This window comes from Lemur catta, chromosome 4 (assembly GCF_020740605.2).
Source record: "Lemur catta isolate mLemCat1 chromosome 4, mLemCat1.pri, whole genome shotgun sequence".
NCBI lineage: Eukaryota > Metazoa > Chordata > Mammalia > Primates > Lemuridae > Lemur > Lemur catta.
The window spans coordinates 388,770-414,065 of NC_059131.1; the positions used below are offsets into that span (position 1 = coordinate 388,770).

Here is a 25,296-nt window from a genome sequence, read left to right on the forward strand (position 1 = left end):
CGGTCTGGGCCCCCCCCGCCCCAGGGCCCCGCCCCCTGGGCCCGTCCCCTCCCCCCGGCCCTCCCACTAGGTGAGTCGCTGCCCCGCCCTCGCGGGCTCCTCCCCCTCCCAGGTGAGTCGTGGCTCCGCCCCCACTAGGGCCCTCAAGGACCGCCCCCACGGGCGCGCGAGAGCCGACTGCGCAGGCGCTGGCCTCCACACGGCGCGGGAGGCGCTGGAGCCGACTGCGCCGGCGCGTGCGGGCAGCTGCCAGTGCGCGTGCGCGGCGCCCCGTTTGGCCGACGCGGTCTCCCGGCGCCTGTGTGCGGGAAGATGGCGGAGATGGTGCCGCAGTCGGTGCTGTTCGTCTGTCTGGGTAAGAGGGCGCCGGCCTACGCCCGCTCTGACTCTTCCCGGAGGGCTGGGTGGGCCTTGTGGGCGGTGGGCGGCGCCGCCGGTCCTGGAACGTGAGCGGGAGGAGCCCGGGGACCAGAAGACCTGGTGGGCCGACGGTGGGCTGGAGCGGCCCGGTGCCGCGCCTCTGCCGGTGCCTCCGCCCGCGCCCGTCTCGGCCCTCTCCTGCCCCTGCCCAGCCCCTCTCCGCCCCTCTCCGCCCCTCTCCTCCCCTCTCCTCGTCCCCGCCCAGCCCCTGCCCAGCCGCCTCCACCCGGGTCCCCTGGCACGTGCAGCCACAGTCCCTCCAAGTCAGGGTTCCTTTCGTTGTGCCCAGGTAGGCCTGGGGCTGCCGGACTGATGTGCTCCCTTGGGGGCCTCCTGAGGACCCTGACGACACTGGGCTTCTGCCGGTTTCCTTAGCTCACACTCAGACATGGATCCGAGCTAAAGGGACCTGAACTGCTACGGTTTGGGGTTTCTTGGGTGTAAAAGGCAAGACTGGGAGAACTGATTCTCCGGGTCCCTATGTAACCTTTGTCTAAGTGAGAAACGAAGGAGTTTTTTTTAAATCGTCAGGTACCTTGCAGCTCGAATTATTTTCTCTCAGGATTTCAGTATTTAGTTTTCCTTCCTTACTCAAAGTAGAATTTACTGTCCGTTTAGTTTTCAGGGGTCTTCCTTTGGTGGAGCACTGCACGGTTGTATTCCTCAGTGCCTCCACCCTAAGTGTCAGCCCTGCAGAGGAGCCCTCCAGACCCTGCCTGCTCTGTCTCCTTTACCTTTTCCCGCCCACGCCCTCTGGGCACTGCCTTCTAGAACCTTCTGGAGATCTCCAGCACTTCAGAGGCTTGATGCGCCTCCATTACTGGGTGCCCATTTTGCCTGGCAAGCCTTTGGTTTTATTTATATTTCCTCCTTTGCTTTCCCAGTCCACTGGTTGCTTCATGTGATCCCTTAAAACATCTCTTATTACACAAATTTTATTTTAATTATTTGATAGCCTGTTGAGATTCCAGCTAGATTTAATTTTCTTGAGGGCAACAACTGGCTTATTTTGTATTGTTATTTCCAGCTTTAGGACAATGTACGACAGACATTCACTAGGCATTTGTTGAAGCTCATTTTCATGGGAGAAGAAGGGGAAGGCTCACCTTGTTTCACTTTGGTGGTGGGCATCACTTGAGTTTTAAGAGCTTCATTGAAGGCTGACTGATAAAATCAACAAGTTTCATAAACAGTAGTTTAGCTCAGGTTGGGTACCAAATAGTATTCCGTTGCCTTGTTTATTTTTGCTTAGTGTTGTGACTGTGGTGGTCTAATGTCCCATGGTGGCTGTTAATGGGGAGTATATGCTTGTACATAAAGCAGTTCCACTTTGTCCTTGGGGCATACGTTCCAAGACCCCCCAGGGGATGACTGAAATGGTAGGTGGTACCAGACCCAAGTCAATTCTACTTACATCTTCAACAAATTTAGTGCCTTTTCCATCTTAACTAAGCACTTATGCACTGTGGTTGTGCAGTTTCAGGCGAGAGAGCAAAACTGTCAGGAATTTCTTTTTCCTTCTTCATAACTTCACAGATAGAAGATCTGTTCTTACTGTAGATCTTAGCAACCTCAGCATGGGATTTTTTTTTTTCCCTTTCCCTGTGAGGTGGAGAACTTTCGCCTTTTCACTTAAAGGAGGCACTTTACAGCTCCTCTTTGGCATCTCCAAATTGCCAGCATCACTACTGCACTTCTGAGCCATCATTAAGTAAAATAAGGGTGACTTGAACAGGAACACTGCGATGCCACTACAGTAGATCTGATCACTAGGACAGCTCCTAAGTGACCAGTGTGAATATGCCCCACGAGGGGATGATTCACTTCTGGGGCAGGACATAGCTGGACAGCACATTTCATCACACTACTCAGAACAGCACAAGATTTAAAACTTACAAATTATTTATTTCTGGAATTTCCATTTAATATTTTCAGACTGAGGTTGACTGCTAGTAACTGGAAACCATGGAAAGAAAGTGAAACCTCAGATAAAGGAGGACTACTGTGTTTATCGTCGATTCAGTTCAGTAATTGTTTTTTGAGCACCTACTATATGCCATGCACTACTCTGAGTACTAGGGACATATATTGTAGTGAGCAAAATGGGAAAAATTTCCGTCTCTCTGGCGCTTGTATTCTATCTCAGTCAATAGCAGGTAGTCATTGGTGTGCTCAATCAGTTGTTGTGAAGTGTTAAGCAAAGGAAAGCAGGAATGGGGATGGGAGTGGAGGTCAGTTTTGAGCAGGATGGTCGGGGAAGGCCCCACCTGGAAGGAGTGAGGAAGCAAGCCTAGGATGTTTTGGAGAAGCACCGTGGGCCCAGAGGAAAGCAGGCGAAGGGAGAGCAGTAGCTGTGCCCCAGAACAGCAGGGAAGCCACTGAGGCTGTGGCGACTGACCAGGTAGATTTCCTCAGCCACGATGCCTCATCTGTCCCTGAGGACTCAGCAGATAATCTGAATGAATGTTTTCTCATTTTAGATATCTGTATAGGGAGAAGTTAATTCCTTAATACAGTGGAGTCTGCGAAGTCCTGTAAAGAGCCAGAGAGTAAATATTCTAGACTTGCGGGTCACACCAAAGGTGTAGGGGGGAGGCAGCCCTAGACTGTCGTCATGTAAACAATTGAATTCAGGTCTGTTCCGATAGACCTTTATTTCTGGACACCAGAGTTGGAACTTAATATAATTTTCACATCACCACTTTTGAGTGGTTTTTCAGCTACTCAACAATGTGGAAATTATTAGCTTTGTAGGCTGTACACAAAGGCAAAGGTGGTGGCTGTGAGCCGTGGTTTTCAGAGCTGTTTTGGGTCCAGATCTTGGGAGGCCATGTGGAGGCTTGGGCTTACCCTGAATGAGATAAGTCATTAGAGGGGTTTGCGCAGATGTGGGAAATCTTATTTTAAGATTAAAAAGAAGTTCCCCCCAGCTGTTGTGTTGCGATTAGGCTGAGGGAGGGGCATGCCCTTACTAGTCAGATGGCGAATAGTTGCTTTCTGGGAAGATTTGATGTAGACAAATACCATTTTACGTGACAGCCATACTCAGGACAGTAAGAACTGTATGGTTTTGAAATACAAAAATTTTATTCCTTCAAAGCATTTATTCAAACCCTTTTGAGACTGAAGTACGGAGAAGCATGAAAGATTTTTCACTGGTAAAGCTAATGGCAGGAAAGAACTGAGCTCCTTGTTTCAGCAAGATTGCTAGGAGTGCTTTGTGGTGTTGTGAGACAGACAACTGGGGCGCGTGGTCTGGGGCCCGTGCGCCAGCCTGGGGTGGCGGAGACAGTCAGACTGCCCTGCGCCACGCACTGTTTGCATATTGTCTTATGAAACAATATCCTTGTCAGTGTGATATGCTTAAAAATACATGCAGTTGACCCTTGAACAACGTGGGTTTGAACTGTAAGGACTGATTTATAGGTGGGTTTTTTTCAGGCAAATGAAGATCAGAAGCATCAGTGTTTGTGGTATGAGTAACCCGCATACGTGGGGGCTGACTTTCCCCATACGCAGTTCTGCAGGGCCAACTTGTGGATTTAAGCATGTGAGGGTTTTGGTATGGGGGTGTTCTGGAACCAGTCCCCAAGTGTACCAAGGGCTGGCTGTGTATTGAATTCTGTTCTGTTGTATTTCACTTTAGAATAAGCTGGTTGCAATCTGCTTCATTGATTTCATGATTCACTTCTGGGTCATTAGTAGCAACAAGAAAAGCAGTGATTTTGGTTAAAATAGTTCTTCTGATGTCTATGTCGTTTATACTTTGAATACTTGGACAGTTGGTGTCAAGTCACTGAGCTTGGCTTGGCCAGCTGTTCTCCCCAGAGTCAGTGGCATCAAACAGTCGTGCTGGCCTTGGTCCTTCCTTGGGAGAGCATGGCTTCCGTGCCGAGTGCGGGAAGTGGTTACTAACAGAGCTGGCGTCTGCCCTTCCATCAACCTAACTTCTCTCTTTCTGCCCCTCTTTTTTAAGGTAACATTTGTCGGTCACCCATTGCAGAAGCTGTTTTCAGGAAACTTGTAGCTGATCAAAACGTTTCAGACAACGTAAGTACCACTCACTGTCTTAGGGAGACCAACCTGAGTGCCTCTGGGCAGGGACTTGCCAAAATCTTTCGTTTTTCTCCCCTGCAGTGGAGGATAGACAGCGCTGCGACCTCCGGGTATGAGATAGGGAACCCCCCTGACTACCGGGGGCAGAGCTGCATGAGGAGGCACGGCGTTCCCATGAGCCACGTTGCCCGGCAGGTACCGTCCTTGAACTTGAGACGTGTGTTTTGTGTTTCAGTGGGTCATTGACAGCAGCGCCGTTTCTGACTGGAACGTGGGCCGGGCCCCCGACTCCAGAGCTGTGAGCTGCCTGAGAAATCATGGCATTCACACAGCCCATAACGCGAGACAGGTAGACCAGCTCTTGTTCAATTTCTAACACGTAGAGTCCCGTCACCTGAGAAGTTGTGCGAGGCTTAACCAGACTTGCGTATTAATGGGATGCTTAGTCTGCTCACTGTTTCCTTCCAGATACACAGTGCTGAAAGACTGGCATGATTTTGGAATTTGCTTATTAAAATGCATATAAAAGTTAAATAATTTATAATGAGAGAGCCTGGCTGGCAGCTAGAGCTGAGTGGTGGTGGTCTTTCTTTTCTGGGTCATTTGTAGGTATACATTTAGGCCACGGTGATCATTCTGCTTCTGTTACAAGTTTGTTGCTAGAATAAAGTTATATAATATATACAAAACCTTATTTCAACTGTAAAGTGCCTTAGAAACACAGGGTAATGCTGATACCATGATGGACACGTAATTACAGTCTGTTAGGCCACACTTAAGTGTGAAGTCTAGTAAAATCACAGCCACACACTACAATTTCAAATGAGGACAGCCTTGTATTTATGTTATACATTAGAAGATGCAGTTGATTTTCTAAGAGTTCTTTACTTAAATTAAGTACTTAAGAACTGGCTCTTTCTGAAATGAAATTTTCATGGGGCAGAAGATTGAACATTTTTTTTTAAGTTTTACACAAATTTATTACATCCAAATAGTTAAGCATTTGCAGTAATAATAGACTACTTACCTCTTTATAAACAACAACACTGAAAATACGATAATAGTAAAAGGCAAAGCATGAACTTTACACACAATTACACAATTTTGTACAAATTTACACACAATTACAGTATGCTGTCTAGGAAAGTATGTCCTACTCAAAAAATGTGAAGTTGGAAAAATAATTTGAGGACTTAATCATGATCTGCAAACAAATTTTTGAAAGTTGGGTAGTGCGTATTCAAATATGCTCAAATACATCATCTATGCTAAGTGCAAGAAGGTATTTGTATCCCAGTCATGACTAGATAACCCTTGGGCATTAGATACCTCGTTGGTATAGTAGATATTAAACGAGTTATTCATAGTTTACTGTATAAAATCACATGAAACTGAGTGTAAAGACATGCTCAAGATAAAATTAATTTCTTCTCAAAAGTATGCAATAGAGTTGCATTTTTTAATTACAAATACAAGATAAAGATTCTTTCCAATAAAATATTTGCCAGTTGCAGAAAAATACACTTAGGTATCTTAAAAATTGAAAATGGTATTTATAGTTTTATAAACTCTAACACAAAAAATTATCATACCCTAACTAAACTCTTATGTGATGGTTAAATATGAAATTAAGGTTCATCACTCATAGTTAAATTAGGATGTAGAATGTTTTAAACATTATTAGCCATTTCATGACATTTGAGGACTCATGGTTCATAGAAAAACAAAAAGCATATATAAATGAAGAGGAATAAAAGCATTTTAAAAGAGAATAAGATTTTAAGTGCTTTCATAATCTGGCTGTGATGATATAGAATCTCTGATGAATAGTATCATTTATCCATTCTTGTCTCTTCAGACTTTTTCATACCTTGCCAATTTCTACTTGCAGTTGTTCAGAGAATATAGATTTATTTTCAGTAGTCCTTCAGAATTATAGGCACTCATACTTCCAAGTTTTACGTTGTTATGGTCAGATTGTTTGTCATACACTAAGTATATAATAAAAGTAGATACAAATGAAGTATTTTAAATATATACGCCTTAAAAAAGCAAAGCCAGAAACTTTCTTTCAAGAACAGTTTTAATTACCAGATTGGAAGTAGTATTTGCACAGAATCTGATTCTTGCATTTTTCTTTTCTCTGCTGCTTTTAAGAAAATTTTCTCAACAATGTTATTTTTCAAAATTTTGAAGTACTAATTAAGGTATGTTTTATAAATCAATATCACATCAGATCTTTGTTATGTTTGTAAGTTCTTTTTCTTTGTTAATATCACAATTTGTGTGATAACTACTCTTAACTACATTCCTTAAAATCTTAATTTTCCCAGTATTTTCAACCTAGATTTAATAAATTTTTTTAGAGTGCTTATTTCTTTTTGACTCTTGCAGTCAGTCTCTTCAGTACGTGAGCTCTCAGTTCTGTCAGGTAGGTGGAGAGTTTTACTTTATGAGGCACTTTTCTTCAGTAACTTTTCATTTTCTTGTGCCCAGATTGTGCATGCAGCCTGGAGGTCCTTTGGCTGCCACTCCTCACTCTCTGGAGATAACAGTAAAACTTCATTCTACCTTTTTAACAGTATAGAAGTAGAATTATAGTATATACTGTTTTCTGTCAGCTTTTTTTGCTTATGACATTTTCCATGTTGTTGTGTGTAGCAGTAGTTCATCGTTGTCATTTCTGGGCACGAGATCATTTCACAGTCTAGTCACTCAACTCTTGATGGACATTCGGGTTGTTTCTGGTTTGGGCTCCTCCAGACGGTGCTGCTGTGAGGGAGGACGTGCACCCGCGTGGGGCCCCGTTGGACGTCACCCAGCGTCAGACATGCATGTCAGGGTCGTGCAGCCTCGTAAAACACGTTGAGGACACTCCCTCTTTTTCTGCCCTCTAAAAATTTGCTGAAGATTGGTGGTACTTCTGCTTATCATTTAGAAAATTCATCTAATCAGTTGTCTTTTTGTCATCTGTCATTTTCTCTGGCTGTCTTTAAGGTTTTTTTTTTGCTACTTGGTTTTCAGCAGTTGTAGTATGATAGGCCAAGTATGATTCTTGAATTTGTGGCTTGATGTTTCTCATCAATTTTGGAAAATTTTGAGCTGTTAACTCTTAATATTTTACTTCTCCTCTTTCTCTGTTCATCTGAGATTCAACTTGGATGTATACTGAACGTACATTTTGTGTGCTTTTTTTCTCTATTTTCCATCCTTTTTACTTTGTTCTTCAGTCTGAGATTTTCTACTGACCTGTTTTCTGACACACTGATCCTTCTGCTGTTTTTAAGCAGTCTGTAAACCTATACTTACTGACCGTCTGTTACTTCATTCACTTATTTAAGTTTTGTTTGATTTTCTGGTGACATTCTGCATCTTGCCTTATGTTCAGCCATCACCGTTACTTTATGTAAAGCATGGTGACGCTGACATCTGGGTCCTCCGTGAGTCTGCTTTTCTGTTCTGCTTTCTCTCTGTTTTGTTGTTGGCATCTGCTCACTTGGGCTGCTGAAACAGAAACCCTGAGACTGGGTAATTTATAGTGGACAGGAATTTATTTCTTACAGGTCTGGAGGCTGTGAAGTGCAACACTGAGGGCCTGCACTTGGCGAGGGCCTTGCTGCAGCGCGTCCCCTGGTGGGCGGGCAAAGACCCGAGAGGGGCGGTGGTGAGCTGGTCCGTGTAGCAGGAACCTGCTCTGAGATAAAGGCATTGATCCGTTTGTGAGGGCAGAGCCCTCATGACCTAATCACCTTTTAAGGGGCCACCTCTCCATGCTGTTGCACTGGGGGTTAAGTTTCTAACTCATGAACTTTGGGAGGAACATTCAAACCAGAGCATAGGGCTTAAATAATTTTTAAGAGTTAAAAGAATTCTATTAAACCATTTGAGATCTCTGTTCTGAGGCCTAGTCAGTGCCCAGAATTAGCAAATGCTCTTGGCAGTGAGGGAGAGAATTTCAGCTTCCCTCTGTGTCAGGAGTCTGCAGGTGGAGGCCGGCATCTTTTTTGTAAATAGAGTTTATCAGGGCATAGCCAGGCTTATTCTTCTACCTGTAGGCTGTGGCTGCTTTTATGCCACAGCAGCAGGGCTGAGTACTTGGGAGCGAGGCTTTGGCCCACGGAGCCTGATCTTCACAGGAGTGTCCTGAGGATTTTGAAGAGGTATTTTGGTTTTCTATATGCATCCTCTACTTGGTGGCAGGGTTGATTTGCTACAAGCTATTTCATTTAGAAACTGCAAGCAAAATCCTCTTTTGTGCATTCTTTATGTAGGTTTTAGCGGTTTCTCTTAATTATTTTGACATGTAAAAATCATGTAACAGTTACTAAGTCTTTAAGGAAAAGATTACAGTCAATTCAGAATTTAAAAAATGTTTAATATTAAAGCCTAGGACGTTTCTCACATGATTAATTTAGAGAAATAATATAATATGTAATATTATAATACATATTCTAATAGGTTTTGAAATAAGTTAGTGCCTTGGGAATGTTAACAAAATACAGTCCTCTGTAATATTAACATGTAATTTAATGGAAGTACATACTAGAAGCCAAAATTTCTCTTTTTTAACAGAGTAATGAGTATATTTATTGTTCTTTTACACAACTGATTGTTATAAGGGAGTATCACTACTTTGTTTAACCAGATTTTCAATATCTTCTATGTAGTTTTACTGTACAATGATACTTTAGAGGATTTTTTTAGTGAGGAACATTATTATTGAAGTCATATTCTTGGAAACTATTTCCACCTTTGTTCAACAGCATGTCTATGTTCTTATTCTGTCATTATTTACAGTAGTCAAAATTCACAAAATAATATTTTCATTTATATTGTAGATAGGCTTATGTTTGTAAACTTTGTCAGGACACAGTGGTGAGTTTTGCGGTTAGCGTCAGTGGGAACGCCGCGTGGCCTTCTCTTCTGTGTCAGGTGGAAACTGTGGACGTTCAGAGTGGCTGTCCCTGCAGCCTTTGCCTCTCTCTCTTGGCCTGTTTCCTGGGGGCGTCTGCCCAGGACAGGGTCTGTCTGTGTCGCTGAGGCATGGACTGCTCCGTCTGGTAGAATGAAAGCACAGTAGGGACGAAGGGATTAAAAATGTGGCATTTTCATGTGTTGACCGAATTGCGCTTTGTTACTGAGGAAGTCAAGCTGAAGTGTGAACGTCATGTCTGAATAGTCACTATTTTATGATTATTGCAAGGAACTTAATAATAAAATTTCTTTGCAGTATGATTTTGGGAACTATGTTTAACTGTTTTAACTTAAAGGTGCCCCAAATTATTCATTTAATTAAATTGTCCATTACTGAGTAACAGACACAAATATAGCAGGGTTTTTTAAGTGCTGCTTTGGATACTCTAGGCTTGGATGGTATAAATATAAACACTGTATCTTGACTTCTATTCAATTTTAGATTACCAAAGAAGACTTCGCCACATTTGATTATATACTATGTATGGATGAAAGCAATCTGAGGTAATCGTATTTATAGTGTTATTTCTGTTCCACTCTCAATTCAGTGATAGGCCAAGTAGTTTGTTGTTAAAATGACTTTTTTATCTTAAAGACTTTAATAGACAGTGATGGTCACAACATACAGAATTATTTATTTAGAAGAGCAGGAAGTTTAGAGTAATCTAGATTTACAGGTATATTTATATTTCCCTTAGATAAGGGAAAGTCCAATTAGCACGGTTTAATTGGAAGGTTGGCTGGGTTGTGATGTGTAGTTTGTACGAGATGTATTGTTCTGCGGGACAGTGATTTTGTCCCTGCTGTGGTGGGTCAGGGACAGCGTGGTGCCTTGTCACTTCTCATGCTGAAGCGCTTCATCCACAGCTTCGTGTCACTGCCCCGTCTTCTCAGAGATGGAACTGAGTGACGGTGAGGTTAAGTCACTTCACAAGTTCAAAGAACTAGTGGTGGGTGTGGTGGAATCTAGGCCTGGGCTCAGAGCAGGGTCCTGCCACACAGGACTCTGACGTGGCCTCGTGAGCCCCCCGTCCCCGCCTCGTGGCACCAGCCAAATCGCTTCACAATTCTTGCAACTAAGAATTTACTAATTTGCATCCCTGCGAATTCATAATATTTCATGTTTTTTTTTTTTTTTTTTATGAAGAGAAACTATGCTTTTAGTTGCTTTTGCAGGGGCGAACAGATAAGAATCCACCTTTTTACTTTTTTTTAATTGATTAGGACCTTCCTTGAAATGTATAAATTTTCCATTTTTGGTTTTCAATTCTTAACTTTTTTTGTTCTAATTTTTCTCGTTTACACCATAGCTTGTAGGAGTTGTGCACATCGTCTGGTTAGAAGGCTGCGTCTGCCGGGGGGGCAGGGGGCCCTGCAGGCCCTGCCCGCTGCCCTGACCTCCGCCTCCGCCTGGCAGCTCTTCCCTGCCGCGCGGGCCGGTCGGCTCCCGATTGCCCTTCATGGCTCAGCTTACATTCCTGTCTTTGTGGCAGTGTCCTGCTGCCCTGTCACCTTGGCCAGGTTGTCCATTAGACTTGTGGGCTCCCTGCCCTTCCGGTCTCTGCCCCCACCCCTGACCCCATAGCTCCGTGCGTGGGGGTTCGTGGCCGTCGCGTTCCTTTCCCACGTGCCCCACGTGCCTGAGCGGCCGCTGGTGCTCAGCTGAAGTGTGTGGTAGATGGAGGAGTGACCAAAAGCTGCCGTAGCTTTTCTCTTCCTTCACAGCGGTGTGAAAGCCAACGGTGCAGGCGCCAAGAGTGGAGCTGAGTGTTCAGCTTTGGCAGAGGCCTGAGGCGTCAAAGAAGGAAGAGTAGTCAGTGAGGCGCACACACTGCGTGAAATGCCGTGTGCTGATGTCTTGGGTGCGACTGGGACTCGGGTCCCTGGGTTTCTGAGTTCCTTCCTGTCACCTGTTTTATCTCGGAGATGTCTTTTGATTGATTGTCTCAGTGTATTTCACAGGAGAAAATACAATTACTGTCTGCCTTGCAACGTATATTTTGTGTAACAAAGTGGGTGAGACGCCCTCGCCCGAGAGGCAGCAGTGACGTGCGTCTGCAGCAGGCCCTGCAGGTCTGTGGAGTGTTGGGTTTCATTTCAAATCAGGTCACTTTCGCTGGATTTTGATATGGATGTTTCATAAAACCCTAGCAGATGTCCCTGTTTAACTTGAAACCGTAGATCAAAAAACTTAAGTTCATGTTTCAATTTTACAGAGATTTGAATAGAAAAAGTAATCAAGTTAAAAACTGCAAAGCTAAAATTGAACTACTTGGGAGCTATGATCCACAAAACCAACTTATCATTGAAGATCCCTATTATGTAAGTACCGTTCACATTTTAGGGCTAATGTGAAGACATCATGTCTTTATCCTGCCGTATTAAATAACAGATTAAGGTTTCTGAAGGACTTTTTTCTTTATGCAGCTTTTGCTATTGTTTTTTCTTCTTCCTGTCCTTTCAGGGGAATGACTCCGACTTCGAGAGGGTGTACCAGCAGTGTGTCAGGTGCTGCAGAGCGTTCTTGGAGAAGGCCCGCTGAGGCGGGGTCCCGGCCCTGCTGCAGCCACGGCGGCCAGACCCCGCCCTGCGGCCCTGCTTTCCCAGGCAGTGCTCACGTAGAGCGATGTCCGTGGCCCCGGCTCCTCCTTCAGCTGACTTCCTGCTTCTTATCTTAACAAATAATTGCAGGTGGAAATCAGTTGTGTTTGGCAGAATAATAAATAAAAATCTTTGACGCAGACAGTTTATAGTATAGTAAGTGTTCTTGGACTACTGGAACCTGTCACTTTGCCCCAATAGCAAAATTAGTGGAACAAACAAGGTCTAGAACAACAGAATAAAACACAATGATGTGTAAACCTCAATTAAGGCCCAGGTTGTCATCTAAGCCTCTTGAGACTTAGATAATCTCGTCTACCTCTTGCGTAGTTTCGTGTGCATCGCTTGATGGGCAGTGCTCTCTGCCCCTGTGCACCCCTCTGCCCCCCGAAGGAGCTCGCAGTCTAGGTTAGAAGCGTTTTAGTTCACATACACCCATAGTGCACACTTGTATATGAAAAAGAAAGATCTGTGGAATCAATCTTTTAGCACCTTCAATACTTTCTGATTTCTCTCTTGTTTATTGCCTGAGGAGGTCAGCTCATTTGCTCCCATTTGAACTACTTGGCCTCTGCAAACTTAATTATATCCAGAAAGAAGGGCACCTGACTGCTGGTCTGTCTGTGGTCAGTTGAGGATATGTCTGTTTTCTTATGCACATGTAACCCAGATATCGAATGTAAATTGGCTTAGTTGGGAAAAAATAATTTAAAAAGTTGGGAAAAGTTCTGTGATGTTGGCGTGCTTAAATATTGGTATGTTAATAAGTCTTTGTTCATCAGCATTTAATAAATTTATAGGCAAATGTAGGTAATTTCTATGTACTTTTAGATAATCTCAAATTCATATGGATATGTCAGAAAAGATTGTTTTCATAATAAACTGGGGTGTTACAGAAATACAACTGAGATGTAAATCTGGTGTCTGCCTGCTTTTTTATTGACAAGTGAAGGAGCATTCAAAAGCATTGCCTGTTTTGTCCTTTTCAGATGCTCTGTGATGTGGCATTTGCATGTTTACTTCGGTATTAGGAAGTAAAGTGGTGAGAATAAGCACGTTGCCGCCCCGTGCAGTAGTGCCTCGTGCGTGGAGGAGGTCTGAGGCTCCCTGTCCTGGAAATGGCTTTGCCCAGGCACCACCTGGGTGGGCAGCACCCCAGGCTGGGCCCCGGTGCGACAGGTGAGTGACAGTGTGGTGTCCTCTCTGTCTGGATCCTCCAGTCATCGTTGGTGACCTCAAATCTTGGGAAAACTTCTAGTCAGAAAAAAATCAGTGCTTATCCAAAGGCTGAGTGGATCATTGCTCAAAGTCCAGGCAGAGTTTTCAGGAAGGGGAGACACATGACTCCTGGTCTGGGTGTCTGTTCTGGCCTCCGTACCGTGAGGCTTCCAGGGTGCAGAGGGGTGTTTGATCCTGGGCTCACTGGTGCGCCTCAGACAAGGGGAGTAGCCTCCCTACCACGCCACGTGGAAGGGCCACCGTGTCACCACAGGACGGCGGTTTGCTCACCGAGTGAGTCTTGATCCTGGTGGAGTAACTCAGACATACAGAAGACGTAGGATGTTAAGTAAAGTGGGTATTTGGTCATGACGCCCCTAAAGCAACTGGGACACAGGATTCTGTGAGGACAGAAGATACCCTGTTCTTGTCGCTCAGTAATTGCTTAGTCTCGGAGTCAAGCAATTTCTTACTCTTTTCTGTTCCTTTACGTTTGTAAATACTGTTGTTGGTTTTCTTTAATGTTTATGTATGTGATGAATACAGGTCCTCAAACAAAGGTCGCAGGATTCGGACTGCTCTGGCCCTATGGCCATGTCCAGACAGCCCCATCTGTTTACAGGGGCTCACGTGACAAACTCACTGCTGTGCCGGATTCAGCTTATCTTTTAAAATTGAATCCACCTAGATTTGTTTAAAATACATCTACTCATAGGAAATCTGAGACTGCTTAGAAGCTGTAAAGTTCCTCTTAGTTTATGTTTCTGTGATCACAGAGTCACAGGGGGGTGATGGCTACGACCTGATTCGGGATCCTCACCACCAAATCAGAGCCCACTCTAAGAAATTATGTCACCATATAGTATATAGTACCTTCTACTTTAAAAAAAGTTCTAGCTATCCCTTACAGAACTTCTTAGTCTTTCAGTTTCATTTATTCATGCCCTTTCCGCGCTGTGGCTCTGCCTGTGCCATGGTCTCGGCTGAGCGTGAGAGGGAAGGAGTGACGTGGGAGACCGTACGTTATAACAAACACCTTATTTATTCCTGTGTTATTTACAGTATTTACATATTGCACGACAGCTGAGGACTGTTCACAGTTGTACAGGGGACAAATGCCATTAGCCTGGAGATACTCACGCATGTTACTCTACTGTCTCCAAAACACGCCTGAAGTTTCTTTTTTTAATTTTCATGCCATTTCAAATTAAACTCTGAGAATTTAATTGTAAAAGTAATATAAAATATCAAATCATACTGTATGCTATATGAAAATATAGTTTCAGATTCTGCCTATACTTCTAAAGAAATATTCTTTGTGACTTCACCTAATCAGGACAAGGAAATAGTCTCTGTATTTTATAGCACTGCACATGAAATGTTCAGCGTTCTCTCGTTTCCTAAAATAGTGGCAGGTGTCACTGTCGAGTTCACTGATTACCGAATAAGTATCTGCAAACAGCGTCGACAACATACAAAACTCAAAGGAACTATGGAAGTCTGCAAAAATAAATCTCTTGTCAGGGAGGGAGTGTGTTTATAAAGATAGTAGCTGTGTCCCTGCTGGTTTCCAAGGCACTTCTCGTGGTTCCTGTGCACTGCGCCTTCGCTCCTGCTCCGCTCCGCTCACTGCTGGAGAGAAACAGTCGGTTTCACACTTAGCAATTCTAGAAGACCTGTCAGTCACAGGACAGGACATTGGTAAACATAAGGGATCTCAGTGTGCAGGGATATTTCTCTGTGTTCCAAAAAGTGTAGCCTCTTTTATTTTGTATAACTTAGTTCTGTGGTTACTGCATGTCTGCTATGCTGAAGGAATGGAAACCGTAAATGCGTGTGAATGCTTATCGAAGTTTAAGGATCGTGCTTGTCTTAGGTCTGCTGTCAGAACCCTCAGTGCTCCAGTCCGTGATGATTTAGAATTTGCGGCAGTCTGGGGAAGTGGCTGGGCTGCCTCATGCCTCCGTGCTCACAGGGTTGGCAAAGTGAATGATTTAATGAGGATCAGACACTCGTTTCTAGCAGTCCCTGGTAGACTACCTAAACCATTGGTATACCATTTATTTTTGAAAGACTGATAAACTTCCAGGTTACTAAGGTTAGGCTGCATGTGGTAGACTAAACTAGGTACTTACTACTCAAAACTGCATTTCTTTGAGAATATTCCAGAGCTCAGGCTTCTTTAACTGACCCGTAAGTCCAGACGATCGAGTGAGCGCGTCTGTGACTGGTAAGGAGGTTTGCTGCAAACGTAAGTGTCTTTGGCCCTGAGGGGGTCGGTTACTAAGCTTCAGAAAGGACAGAGGCGGATTTGCTCTGGGGTCACAGGTGCAGAGCCCGTCCCTGCCGAAGCCCTCTAAGAGGACAAGGTTATGGTGCGGCTTTGGGACAGGAATGTCTTCTGCAGCCTTGTCTGCAGAGCACAGAGACAGCCTGGGCTGTGTCTACACTGAGGTAACAAGCCAGTTCAGAGTAGGGCACGGATCATTGCAGCTCACAGGAAGGCACATCAGTGTTGGAAGCTTTACCCATTTCTTGGCTGTCAAGCTGCTGCCCTTTTGGGAACCTGAGCTCGTGCCTCAACCTGTTGCCTTTCGTGCATTTCCTCACCCGGTCGGATTCTGATCCGGCGTGCAGGGTGGGGAAGGGATGCGAGGGCAGGGGTGCAGATTGCCACGACCACGGCCACCAGCCTGCTGGGCCGCGTTTCTCACAGCTCCCCTGGGCTGTGCCCACGTGGACACTGGGGCCGTAGAGCCAGGCGGCATTAATTCCACCCGAGGGGTCAAGTGCCACTAAACGACTCCACTCTGGGTTACCTAGACTGGCTCATTCGGGGGAGGCAGCAGCAGGCACTTGTTCTCCCCACTTGTAAGTAAATGGAAGTTTTTTCTAAGGATTTGCCTGGTTCGTCTCCGTCAGCAGTGGTGATTTAACGGTACAGATGAGGAAGCAGAATGTTAATAGAAACAACGTATTCCTCTCCCCTGGCTATGGCTGTGGGTGACATGCAGAAATATACATCCATCCACCTGCTAAATGGCGGGGAGCACGTCTGTGTGGGAGAGGGTGCTGCTCTTACGTGAGACAAGGAGCCACTAGGGAAAGACAGTGCTCCCTTGGTGTCACGGTTTTCTGGACAGCTGGCAAACTTGAGGGGACAGCCACCCGTGGGCAGGAAGCAGGTCTGTCTTGTGTGTGCCCAGCACCTGGCAGTGCCGCACAAGCAGCCAACAGCAAGTGCACAGTCGGTGAAATTAACGTTTGTCTAAAGTGACTGAATTCTGTGGCATTTGCATCAGGAAAACGAGACCCTACCCCTCAACGTGGCCCCTGCGTGTGCGGCTGACTGATGGTTACACGTCACTCAGCCCTTGGGAGGCCACGGCAGAGTTCAGTCCGTAAGTGCGTTTACACTTCTACCCTGAGAGGCTATGAAGGAGTAACACTGTTCTTCATGAGCCTGTCGGCATGGCAACAGACCCCGCCCCCGACTGACCAGGTGCCATAAACTGCAGGGACGTGGTTAGTCATAAACTCACTGTGTGTCAGTGAGGGACGGCTGATGGAATAGGCATGGTTTCAAGTGTGTGCCTGGTTTGTGCCTTCAGTCATGTGCGGAAATTACTAAGCTAATGTGTTTCAAAGGGACACGCGGGACTGTGTCACCATATGGATGACCTACAACACGTTAATGACCTACGACACATGGGTGACCCACAACACTGCCCGAGGTGCTGTGGCCAGGCCAGCAGGTGGCACCTCTTGCTTACGGCCAATATTTTGAGATAATTTGAGTGTTGTGTCACCTTTACTCAAAAGTGGAGCTGTTAGCCAAAGAATGTTTCTAAACTCCCATGATGTTTCCCATCCCAGTGGGACGCCGGTCTCCGGTGTGTGCCCCAAGGCGGGTCCGTGCGCAGCTCACCTTACCCTCCGTGCACACCGGACTGACGGCCAGCCGCGTGAGGAGCCGGGCGCATCTTTTGTAGTCTGCAGTGAAAATAAGCACAGGCTTCTGTCAGTTACTTGGACAACACTTAAATAAAAGCTTTTTTGCAAGTATCTTAACTGCGAAAGCCATTTGTTTCTTTAAATATTCCAAATTCCCCGGAAGCAGTATGGAGACTGTCAGGTGAAATCACGGGTTCTCTAAGTTGTTGGTTTAATAATTTATGGTACTTCAAGGGCTTTAGCGTCACATGGCAGCAGTCAGGTAATGTCATTGGTGGCTGTCGGGCAGAACCACCGGCACAGCTGAGCCCGGGCTGCCCCCTTCTTCCCTCAGTGGCTGTCAGAGCTCACTGGGAGGTTTTGCTTCCTAGGAGAGAGTCTGTCCATATCCTTGTGTTACTTAATTTCAAGGTCATGTGCAGACTGAGCCCCAACCTGAACCGACTGACACGAAGCTGCCTGCATTAAAATTCCAGAGAAAGTGGGCAGCAAGTCACGTAGCAGAGCCAAGACCTGGGCTGGGTGGGGGAGGAGGCCACACGCTGACTTCTGCTCCAGATCACCCTTCTCCCCGGCCTCTGCACGCAGACTGCTGTTCCCTGACAGCTTACGGGGGCCCCACGCCACTGCCAGACAGGTGCTTCCCCAGAGAAAGTACGCGAGGGGGTTTAATGATCATGGCGTGAGAAAATTTCCTCAGGATGGGGTTCTTTGGAAAGCTGCCATAGTGTATGAATTACTGGAGCTTATTTCTGAAGAACAGCAAAATCCTTGAAGGACTTGAAAGAGTTCATAATGAAAATATGAATGAATGAGCAAATCAACAATAAATCTGTGTAATATGTTAGATACATAGCTTAACTCTACTTCCAAAAATATACCTCCTAAATATTTAGAGCACACCTTGTTTGGGTTCAAAGGGAAAACATTATCTAACCCCTGGCGGCTGGGTCACCTGAATTCCTGGCTTTATCGCTCCTCTTCCTCGCTGGCACCATGCTTTTTAGAATGTGTTTTCCTAGAGAGATTATGCGTCATGGATGCGGCAGACCGCATCAGTGGACAGGTCACTTGCAGCATGTCTCGGACCCCAGCTGAGCAGCCACCCGTGCAACCCCGGTGTGTCGAGGATGCCCCTGAGTCCCGGTGTGACACCCGTCCGGGGAGCTTGCGAAAGTGCAGACTCCGCAGCAGCCTGGATGAGGCTCAGTTCTGCATTTCAGCAAGCCCCCTGAGGGCCACGCTTTGCATAAGAAGGCGCTAAGCTCCATTCAGCTCTCACATTCCAGGATTCTAGGGATGTTCTTTTATGCAGCCTGAAGCCTCACTGACGTGGTCCAGCCTCTGCTCTGCAGCCCTCAGGGGGCCAAGCAGAGGCAGAGACCACCTGAGGAGCCACGACCCCCACGCACAGGCCTGTCTGCTTTCCTTCCACCCCCAGCGGCCTGGAGCGCGCTGTGACCGGGGGTCCGCTGTCGTGCATCCGAGCCACTGTGAGCAAAAGGGTGGCGGGTGTGGGCATGGGCCCTTCGTCCTGGCCATGCTGCCGGAGGCTGTGTGGCAGCACGTAGCGCTGTGAGCCCTCTGCTCCTCACCCCTAGATTAAAGAAAGGAGATGTGGTGACCCAAAGGCCACTTTCTAGTTTAGAACCTGTGATCCTATTATTATAAGATAATAGTTAATATAAAATATATGGATATTTAAGCAATAAAAATAACAGGGTTCTTTGGCCCCAGGAAGCAGGTTAATAATTCTCAAACACAAGGTGATTCCATTTCAAAAGAAGAATACGGAGCTACAGTGCCCCACGTCCATATGGCCTGGGCGAGAGGGTGGGGTGGGTGCCCTGGGGTAGCCCTTGAGGAATCTAAAGCCACACTCCCTAGGCAGCGAATGCTGGCCTTGGGGCTAGGACGGTGTGGCTAAGAGCATGGCCAGAGGGGCCGAGACCTGCCCTGGGTTCTCCCTGCCTGTGGCATGGCGTGGTGAGTGTGCACATGCCTCGGTTTGAGAAGTGCCAGTGGTGCCACCTCGCTGGGCCAAGTTACACCGGTGTGTGCCTGGCATACAGAAGCAGCCCCACGGATGACGGTTATTACTGATTGGAGTAACTTTGCTGCCTAAACAAAGAAAAAAACTTCTTCATGTAAACTGTCAGAGTGGGTGAGTCTGGTCTGCTGGCGTTCCGGAGGGTCCAGGTGACAAGACTCCTGGCGTCTGCAGGACTGGCTTCCTGTGGGCCTCGCGTGAGAGGGACGTGGTAGTCCTAGCTCGGGAGGTGCTCAGGGCTCTGTCTAGCCAAGTCCGTGTCATTGACCTGTGTTTTGTGAGGAGCACAAAGAGCCACTTTGGGGGACATGAGACATGCTCTGTTAGGGCACACGGCCAGAAGCAGGTCAGGGAGAAGGGAAAGCCTGCAGGAGAGCAGGCGATGGCTGAGTGCGAGGCCAGGGGCAGCTCTGCATTTCTGAACTGGAGACGAAGCCAGCCAAAAAAACCCCGGAATTTTGAAATAGCAATAAAATTCCTGTGTGATGAGGTTATAATTACTGATGGAAAGAGAGTCTCTGGAAGAAGCTCAACCGGAATGGTCCAGGCCAACCTGATGCCTCGTACCCCAGAGTGAGCCCCGGGCAGAAGACATTTTAGCAACTCATGCTTAGGGTGTGTTTGATTGTCACCGCTGAGTGGAGACAAATGGGGCATCTTGCCAGGATCGATGAACAAAAGGAGAACATGAATGGGAGAGTTCAGCCCATTTCAAAAGTTGATATTCCAGTGACTGTAGACACTTTTCGGCTTGGCATGAGCTGATGCAGAATTTAGTTATCCTCTTCAGTGGTCACCCCTGCTCCAGGGCTGAGAGCAGGCCCAGCAGGCGTGAGTCACCGGGGCCTGTCTGATGACACGGAGGGCGTGAGAGCCACCGTCTACACCGTGCTCGTACTTTCTATAAAGAGTTCTGAAACTGTTACTTACACGCAGGAATGGTGCAGTCTCTGGTGTTGTGATAAAGTCTGTGGAAGTGTTTGCTGCACTTCGGGCTGAAATACAGAGGGCCTGGGGTGCGGGAGAAGAGACAGATCGTCAAGGCTCACGGGGGTCGAGGAGCGGGAGGAGAGGCGAGGGATGAGGAGAAAACTTACCTGTAAGGTGTTTCAAGAACTTGTCCTTCATCCTCAGGTCTCGAGGAACAATTTCTGTTTCAGGGAAAAGAAATTATTATATTGCCTGAATGAAGCATTTTTTAAATGTGATCTTAACGTTGAAGAAAATTACGGGAAACTGCACTGGCCACAGTACACTGAGTGCAGCACCTTGATGTGAGATAGGACACAACAGAATCAGGGCCATATTTTTCTCCAAATAGTATTAACTGCTCATAAAGCTCCAATATTACCTATCTATTCTCTACCACTAGGATAGAGACAGAGCCCATAAAGTTATAGGGTGAAGAAAGTTGTTTTTTTTTTTAAACAGGTTCCAGTAAATCACTTTTAGACACTTTTATTTTGAAGAGCTTGGGAATTAAATCTCACAGCATTGCAGAGCTCTAGAAAGAAAACCTGACCCTTCAACCCTCCCACTCCCCCAAAATTGTTATGGAACATGACTTTTTCTAGAGAAATACTTGGAACAAGAATTAAATGCCTATAAGACCACCTGTTAGCAAGGCTGGTGTAAATGAATGGAAATACACATTAGCCTGGGCTGTCAGATAAAATTCCCAGTTCTCTGCACGGCATACCAGCAAGAATCCCACTGCATTCTTTCTGATTTCAGCCTCCGTTTTTGCTTTTTTACAGTAATCTGTAGTCATTCTGCACTCCCCTGCCTTGGGCTCTGGTGGTGTGTGAGCCACCCTTATTCCACCGGAAAGACGGCTCAGCCCTCTGAAGGGGGAGCTCTGGGTTCCTACACTGGGGAGGCGGAGACATCTCCCTACTGCCAGTCTTCATTTACTCCTAACTTTAGCTGGTCTATATAAAATTGACCTTATCATATTTGACCTAATTGTGTCAGGAAAGCATTAAAAGCTTACATGCTTTCTTGGGAAATTCCCCTGGGGGCAGCCACTCTGGGAAAGGCTCCTCCGTGGGGGCTCTGGGACATTTCTTTCTCAGTTGAAAATACTTCCACTTCCAAAATAACAGATGACAGTTCCGTGCGGAAATTAGTGACCCGGGCAACAGCTCACACGTGCCAGCGGCAGACTAGGATGGTTATCTATCTGCAAGGAGCCGGGTGGCGACATCCTATTGCTACTATTTTTCTTTAAAAAGAAATTCTCTCTTTTAAAACAATGATCGAAATTGATTTCTGTTTGAAACGTGTTTCTCGAGAACGCTTCTCCTTCAAGCACCTCCCCAGGCACTCACCCACTCTCTGCTCCTCCGGCGAGGGGAAGTCCAGGACGTGCCCGCGGCCCGGGTCGCAGCGCTGCCCGCCGAGCAGCTGCAGCCGCGCGAGCTCCCCGGCCTGGTGCTGCTTCAGCTCCTGGGCGATCTCCGCGAGCAGCCGCAGCAGCGTCGGCCGGTCCGCCGGCTCCCGGGGCTGCGCGCGCGCCCGGCCGGGCCCCGCCGCCAGCAGCAGCAGCAGCCCCAGGAGCAGGGGGCGCCCGGGTCCGCGCATCGTCCGCTCGGGTCCCGGGCTGGCGAGGAGGGCGAGGGGCCGGGGAGAAAGTCAGCGGCGGCGGGAGGGCCACACCCGCTCGGGCCGCGGGCGCCCGACACGGATCCCTAGCAGGGCGCCCCGCGCGGTCCCGGCCGGCCCGCAGGTGAGGGCGACGGAGGCGGAGGTGCCCGCTGAGCTCCCGCCACGGCGAGCGGCAGCAGCCGGTGCGGAGAGGAGCCCCATCCCGCCCCCCGGGCATCCCCGCCCCCGCTCGCCCCCCAACTTTCGCCCGAATGGCGGCGTCCGCCGAGCCCCGCGGTGCTCAGCATCCACGCAACTTTCTTTAACCTCTGGAAGCCACGCGGTGCCCAGGCGGCTTCTCCGCCCGGGGGCGGACGTCTGAGGGGTCGGGCCTGCACGCCCACCCCTCTCCGAGAAAGCAGTGCCGCGCGCCCCGCCGGGGCTGCTGCGCCCAAGTTCCCAGCGTCACCTTTGTGCGGTGGTCGCCCTGGCCGGCTCCGAGTCCCCCAAACGCGCCCAGGAGCCCCGGAGCAGGACCCGGGCTCCTGCCGCCCGCCGTGCGGGGTTCTGGAAGCCCCGGCCAGCACCTGCCCGCGCCGCCCGCGGCCACCTGCGCTTCGGAGCCGGCTGGTTACCTGCGTCCGCGCCGGGGAGCCGCGGTGGCGTCCGGCCGTCTGTCCGCGCGTCCGCCCCGGCGTCTGTCCCCGCGCCCGGCACGCGCGCCCCGCTACTCCATGCCCGGCAGCGCCCGGCTCGCAGAGCGCACGGGACGCGGGGACGCGGTGACTCGGCGGCTCCGAGCGCTGGACCGCGGCCGCCCCAGGGTGCGCCGGCTCCGAGTCCCGCCTCGGACCTCGGGGCGCTTCTTATCCCCGCGCCCGCCGACGTCAGGCGGGTCCCCGAGGGCTCCGAGCGCGCCTTTAATTAGAAGCCTCAGAAGTGCTCGTACCCCGGTGCGGATCTTCGTCAGACACCCCCGGCCCCCGCCCCACCCCTCGGGGCCGCCTCCCGCCTCCCCTCCCCCGTCTGCTGCCACCGCCGCCTCCCGCCTCCCCACCCCCGTTCCGCGTCTCCTCCCCTCCCCCGCCCGCCCCTGCCCCCTCCCTCGGTCTATTTCCCTTCGTTCCTGTCACTTGTGACAGGATGAGAGAAACGCCTTTACCAGGAACTCGGATCTGTTTTTGTCTAAATGTAGATCTTGGGCTATTAAAAAAGGAGCTGCCTGATTGCCTCGACATTCAATAAGTCAATTAGAGTCTATGCGTGTTGTGGGGATCCGCCGGCACCCTGGGGCCGCTCTGGGGACCCCGAGCGGCTCGCAGCGCCCAGCCCGGGGCCCAGGAAGGGTCCTCCGGCGGGTCCCCAGGCGGGGCGGCCCAGCAGGCGGGGCGGCGCCCCGGAGCCCGCGATGCGCAGCCGACCAGCCGGCAGGGGCAGGACCCGCACCCTCGCTAGACCCCGCGCGAGGACGAGCCGCGACAGCGTCGCCAGCGCGCTGAGCTGTGGCCAAACTGAGCGGGTCGGGCCGCAGCCCCTGCTCCCCTGGCTCGGAAACGCCCGCAGGAGGGCACTGGACCCCAGGGCTGGTCTTAGAGAAAGTTTGGTTCTTGGGATGCAGCCAGACGCATCTGCGAGTTCAACAATTTGCCTGCTTCAATTTTTTCTTGTAAAATGTATTATCAATCAATTGCGCACTTTCCCATTTTATTGGCGCTTTCTGAGCAAGAGCTGGACGTCCTCCAAGTCCGCGATCGGATGGGGAAAGGTGTTGTAAGTACAGCGCCAGAAGGCGAGAGCGTGGGCAAGCATTACAGCCGCCACCATCAAGGCGCAGTTACACAATGGCAGCGCGGAAGGCACGTGCGCCCAGGCGCCCAGCCCGGGTCTCCTGGAACCCTCCCGGGGAACCCCGTCTCCATCTTCGTCTCCACCGCCGCGCCCCCCTCCCCCCGCCGCAGGTCTGTTTCCTGGGGAGAGAGTCTGAGGCCGGTGGGGGGGGGCGCGGTGCAGAGATGGGGCTGTCAGACCGCCCTCCTTGGGGGTCTGATTATCTCTGCTCCATTTGAAAGCAAATGGTTTGATTTCACAGAAGGTTTTTTTTTTCCGCCAAGCAATATGACTGAAATGCGAACGTTTCTGCTAAAATACACTCAGGAAAAGTAAAATTCCATGTCAAACAGATTTAGGCAGATAAAATGAGGTATTTCTCCTTTCTCCCTTTCCCCTTTCCAAGTACAAGAAGAAATGTAAGTTCCTCCTGCAAGAGCGACGCCTGCTGATAACACGCTCCCTGCGCCCCCCGGGCCAGCAGTGCCCAGCCACAGTTCCCAGGTAATAAAACGCGTGAAGATTTTATTTTTGTAAAGTATTTTGGTGTAAAATAGTTTTTGGAAAAAATCTTGGCATGATGATAAAAAGGAAAAAAAGAAAGCAAGAAATTAGCCCAATCACACATTACTTTAAATTTCCATGGACTTTCTTAAAATAGTATTCTACAAAATCAAAAGTTACATTTTTTTTTCCTAAAAAATACTACTAGGATCCACCCTACCACCTCCCTACACAAATTCTACCAACCAAGGCAGCCTTGCTAGTGTTATAATCAATGTTATCCTTTTTTCTTTTGCAGTTTTTAGTGGGACGGACAAACGGATTCCTTGAGCGACCCTTCTGCCACACGCTTGTGCCGGGGCCTTCGGCCCAACACCAGACGCGACAGCACTGGTGCCTGGCTGGCCTTCGGATTCCTGAGATCTGACCATTAAGGATCAGACATTTCATTCATTCATTCATTTTTGCAAAGGTCTCTGCTGAGATTACTCAAGGTGCCCGCCTTTTACATAAACACTTTGTACAGACTTTCGAAAGCCTACTTGAAAGAGTGTACTGATGGATTAATCTCTACTGAGCTTTCCGGTCGATGATATTGTCAGCATGAACTCCTGGGACTCTCCAGTCCCCAGGGGCGGGTGTACAGCGTCCCCTGGCAAGCGCAGGGATGGGGCGCGGGACCCCTCACGCCTTCCCTCGGCGGGGATCCCGCACGTCCCACCCGCGTCTGAGAACAAGCCGCGCACACGGCCGCGCGTTGCACCTGCCGCGCGTTTGCACCTGCCGGCCGCGGGGCTGCGCCCACGGTCAGCGCGCCCGCACGGTTTCCGCCGCGTCCCCGGGCCAAGGGACAGGGAAGCCCGGGCAAGGTCGTCCTGAAGTCGGGCTGGCGAGTCGCTCAGTGTCTCTGTTGCTCTTTGTGTAACGTGAGGTGGTCGGGCTAGATGGTCCCGAAGTCTGAAACTGATTCTGTGATCGTTACCAAAAAAGTTTGAAACGAGAAAATGCAATGTTTTCTACAAAAAGCTGAAGATAATTCACTTGTAGTCATCGCCATGATTTTCACCATCTATTTTCAGTCAAGAAGAGGTGACACATTCATATTA

General features: G+C 48.5%; 2 protein-coding genes across 5 annotated transcripts; one reads left to right on the plus strand and one right to left on the minus strand.

Moving 5' to 3' along the window:
* Positions 1-236: 236 nt before the first annotated feature.
* Positions 237-12,518, plus strand: ACP1 (acid phosphatase 1). 2 transcript variants are annotated; one of them, XM_045548952.1, is made up of 6 exons: positions 237-355; positions 4,397-4,470; positions 4,558-4,671; positions 9,893-9,954; positions 11,667-11,772; positions 11,915-12,518. In XM_045548952.1, exons 1-6 carry the CDS (start codon positions 313-315, stop codon positions 11,990-11,992), a joined length of 477 nt encoding a protein of 158 aa, XP_045404908.1. In that variant the 5' UTR covers positions 237-312; the 3' UTR covers positions 11,993-12,518. The 2 variants fall into 2 exon arrangements, with proteins under 2 accessions (XP_045404908.1, XP_045404907.1); XM_045548951.1 differs by lacking the exon at positions 4,558-4,671 and adding an exon at positions 4,712-4,825 and having other exon boundaries at positions 238-355.
* Positions 12,519-14,311: 1,793 nt separating this feature from the next.
* Positions 14,312-22,560, minus strand: ALKAL2 (ALK and LTK ligand 2). 3 transcript variants are annotated; one of them, XM_045548955.1, is made up of 6 exons: positions 22,495-22,560; positions 21,604-21,875; positions 20,371-20,424; positions 20,204-20,284; positions 17,203-17,262; positions 14,312-14,901 (listed from the first exon to the last, which is right to left on the minus strand). In XM_045548955.1, exons 2-6 carry the CDS (start codon positions 21,854-21,856, stop codon positions 14,807-14,809), a joined length of 543 nt encoding a protein of 180 aa, XP_045404911.1. In that variant the 5' UTR covers positions 21,857-21,875; positions 22,495-22,560; the 3' UTR covers positions 14,312-14,806. The 3 variants fall into 3 exon arrangements, with proteins under 3 accessions (XP_045404911.1, XP_045404909.1, XP_045404910.1); XM_045548953.1 differs by lacking the exon at positions 22,495-22,560 and having other exon boundaries at positions 17,198-17,262; positions 21,604-21,856; XM_045548954.1 differs by lacking the exon at positions 22,495-22,560 and having other exon boundaries at positions 14,849-14,898; positions 17,198-17,262; positions 21,604-21,856.
* Between the last annotated feature and the right edge of the window lie 2,736 nt (positions 22,561-25,296).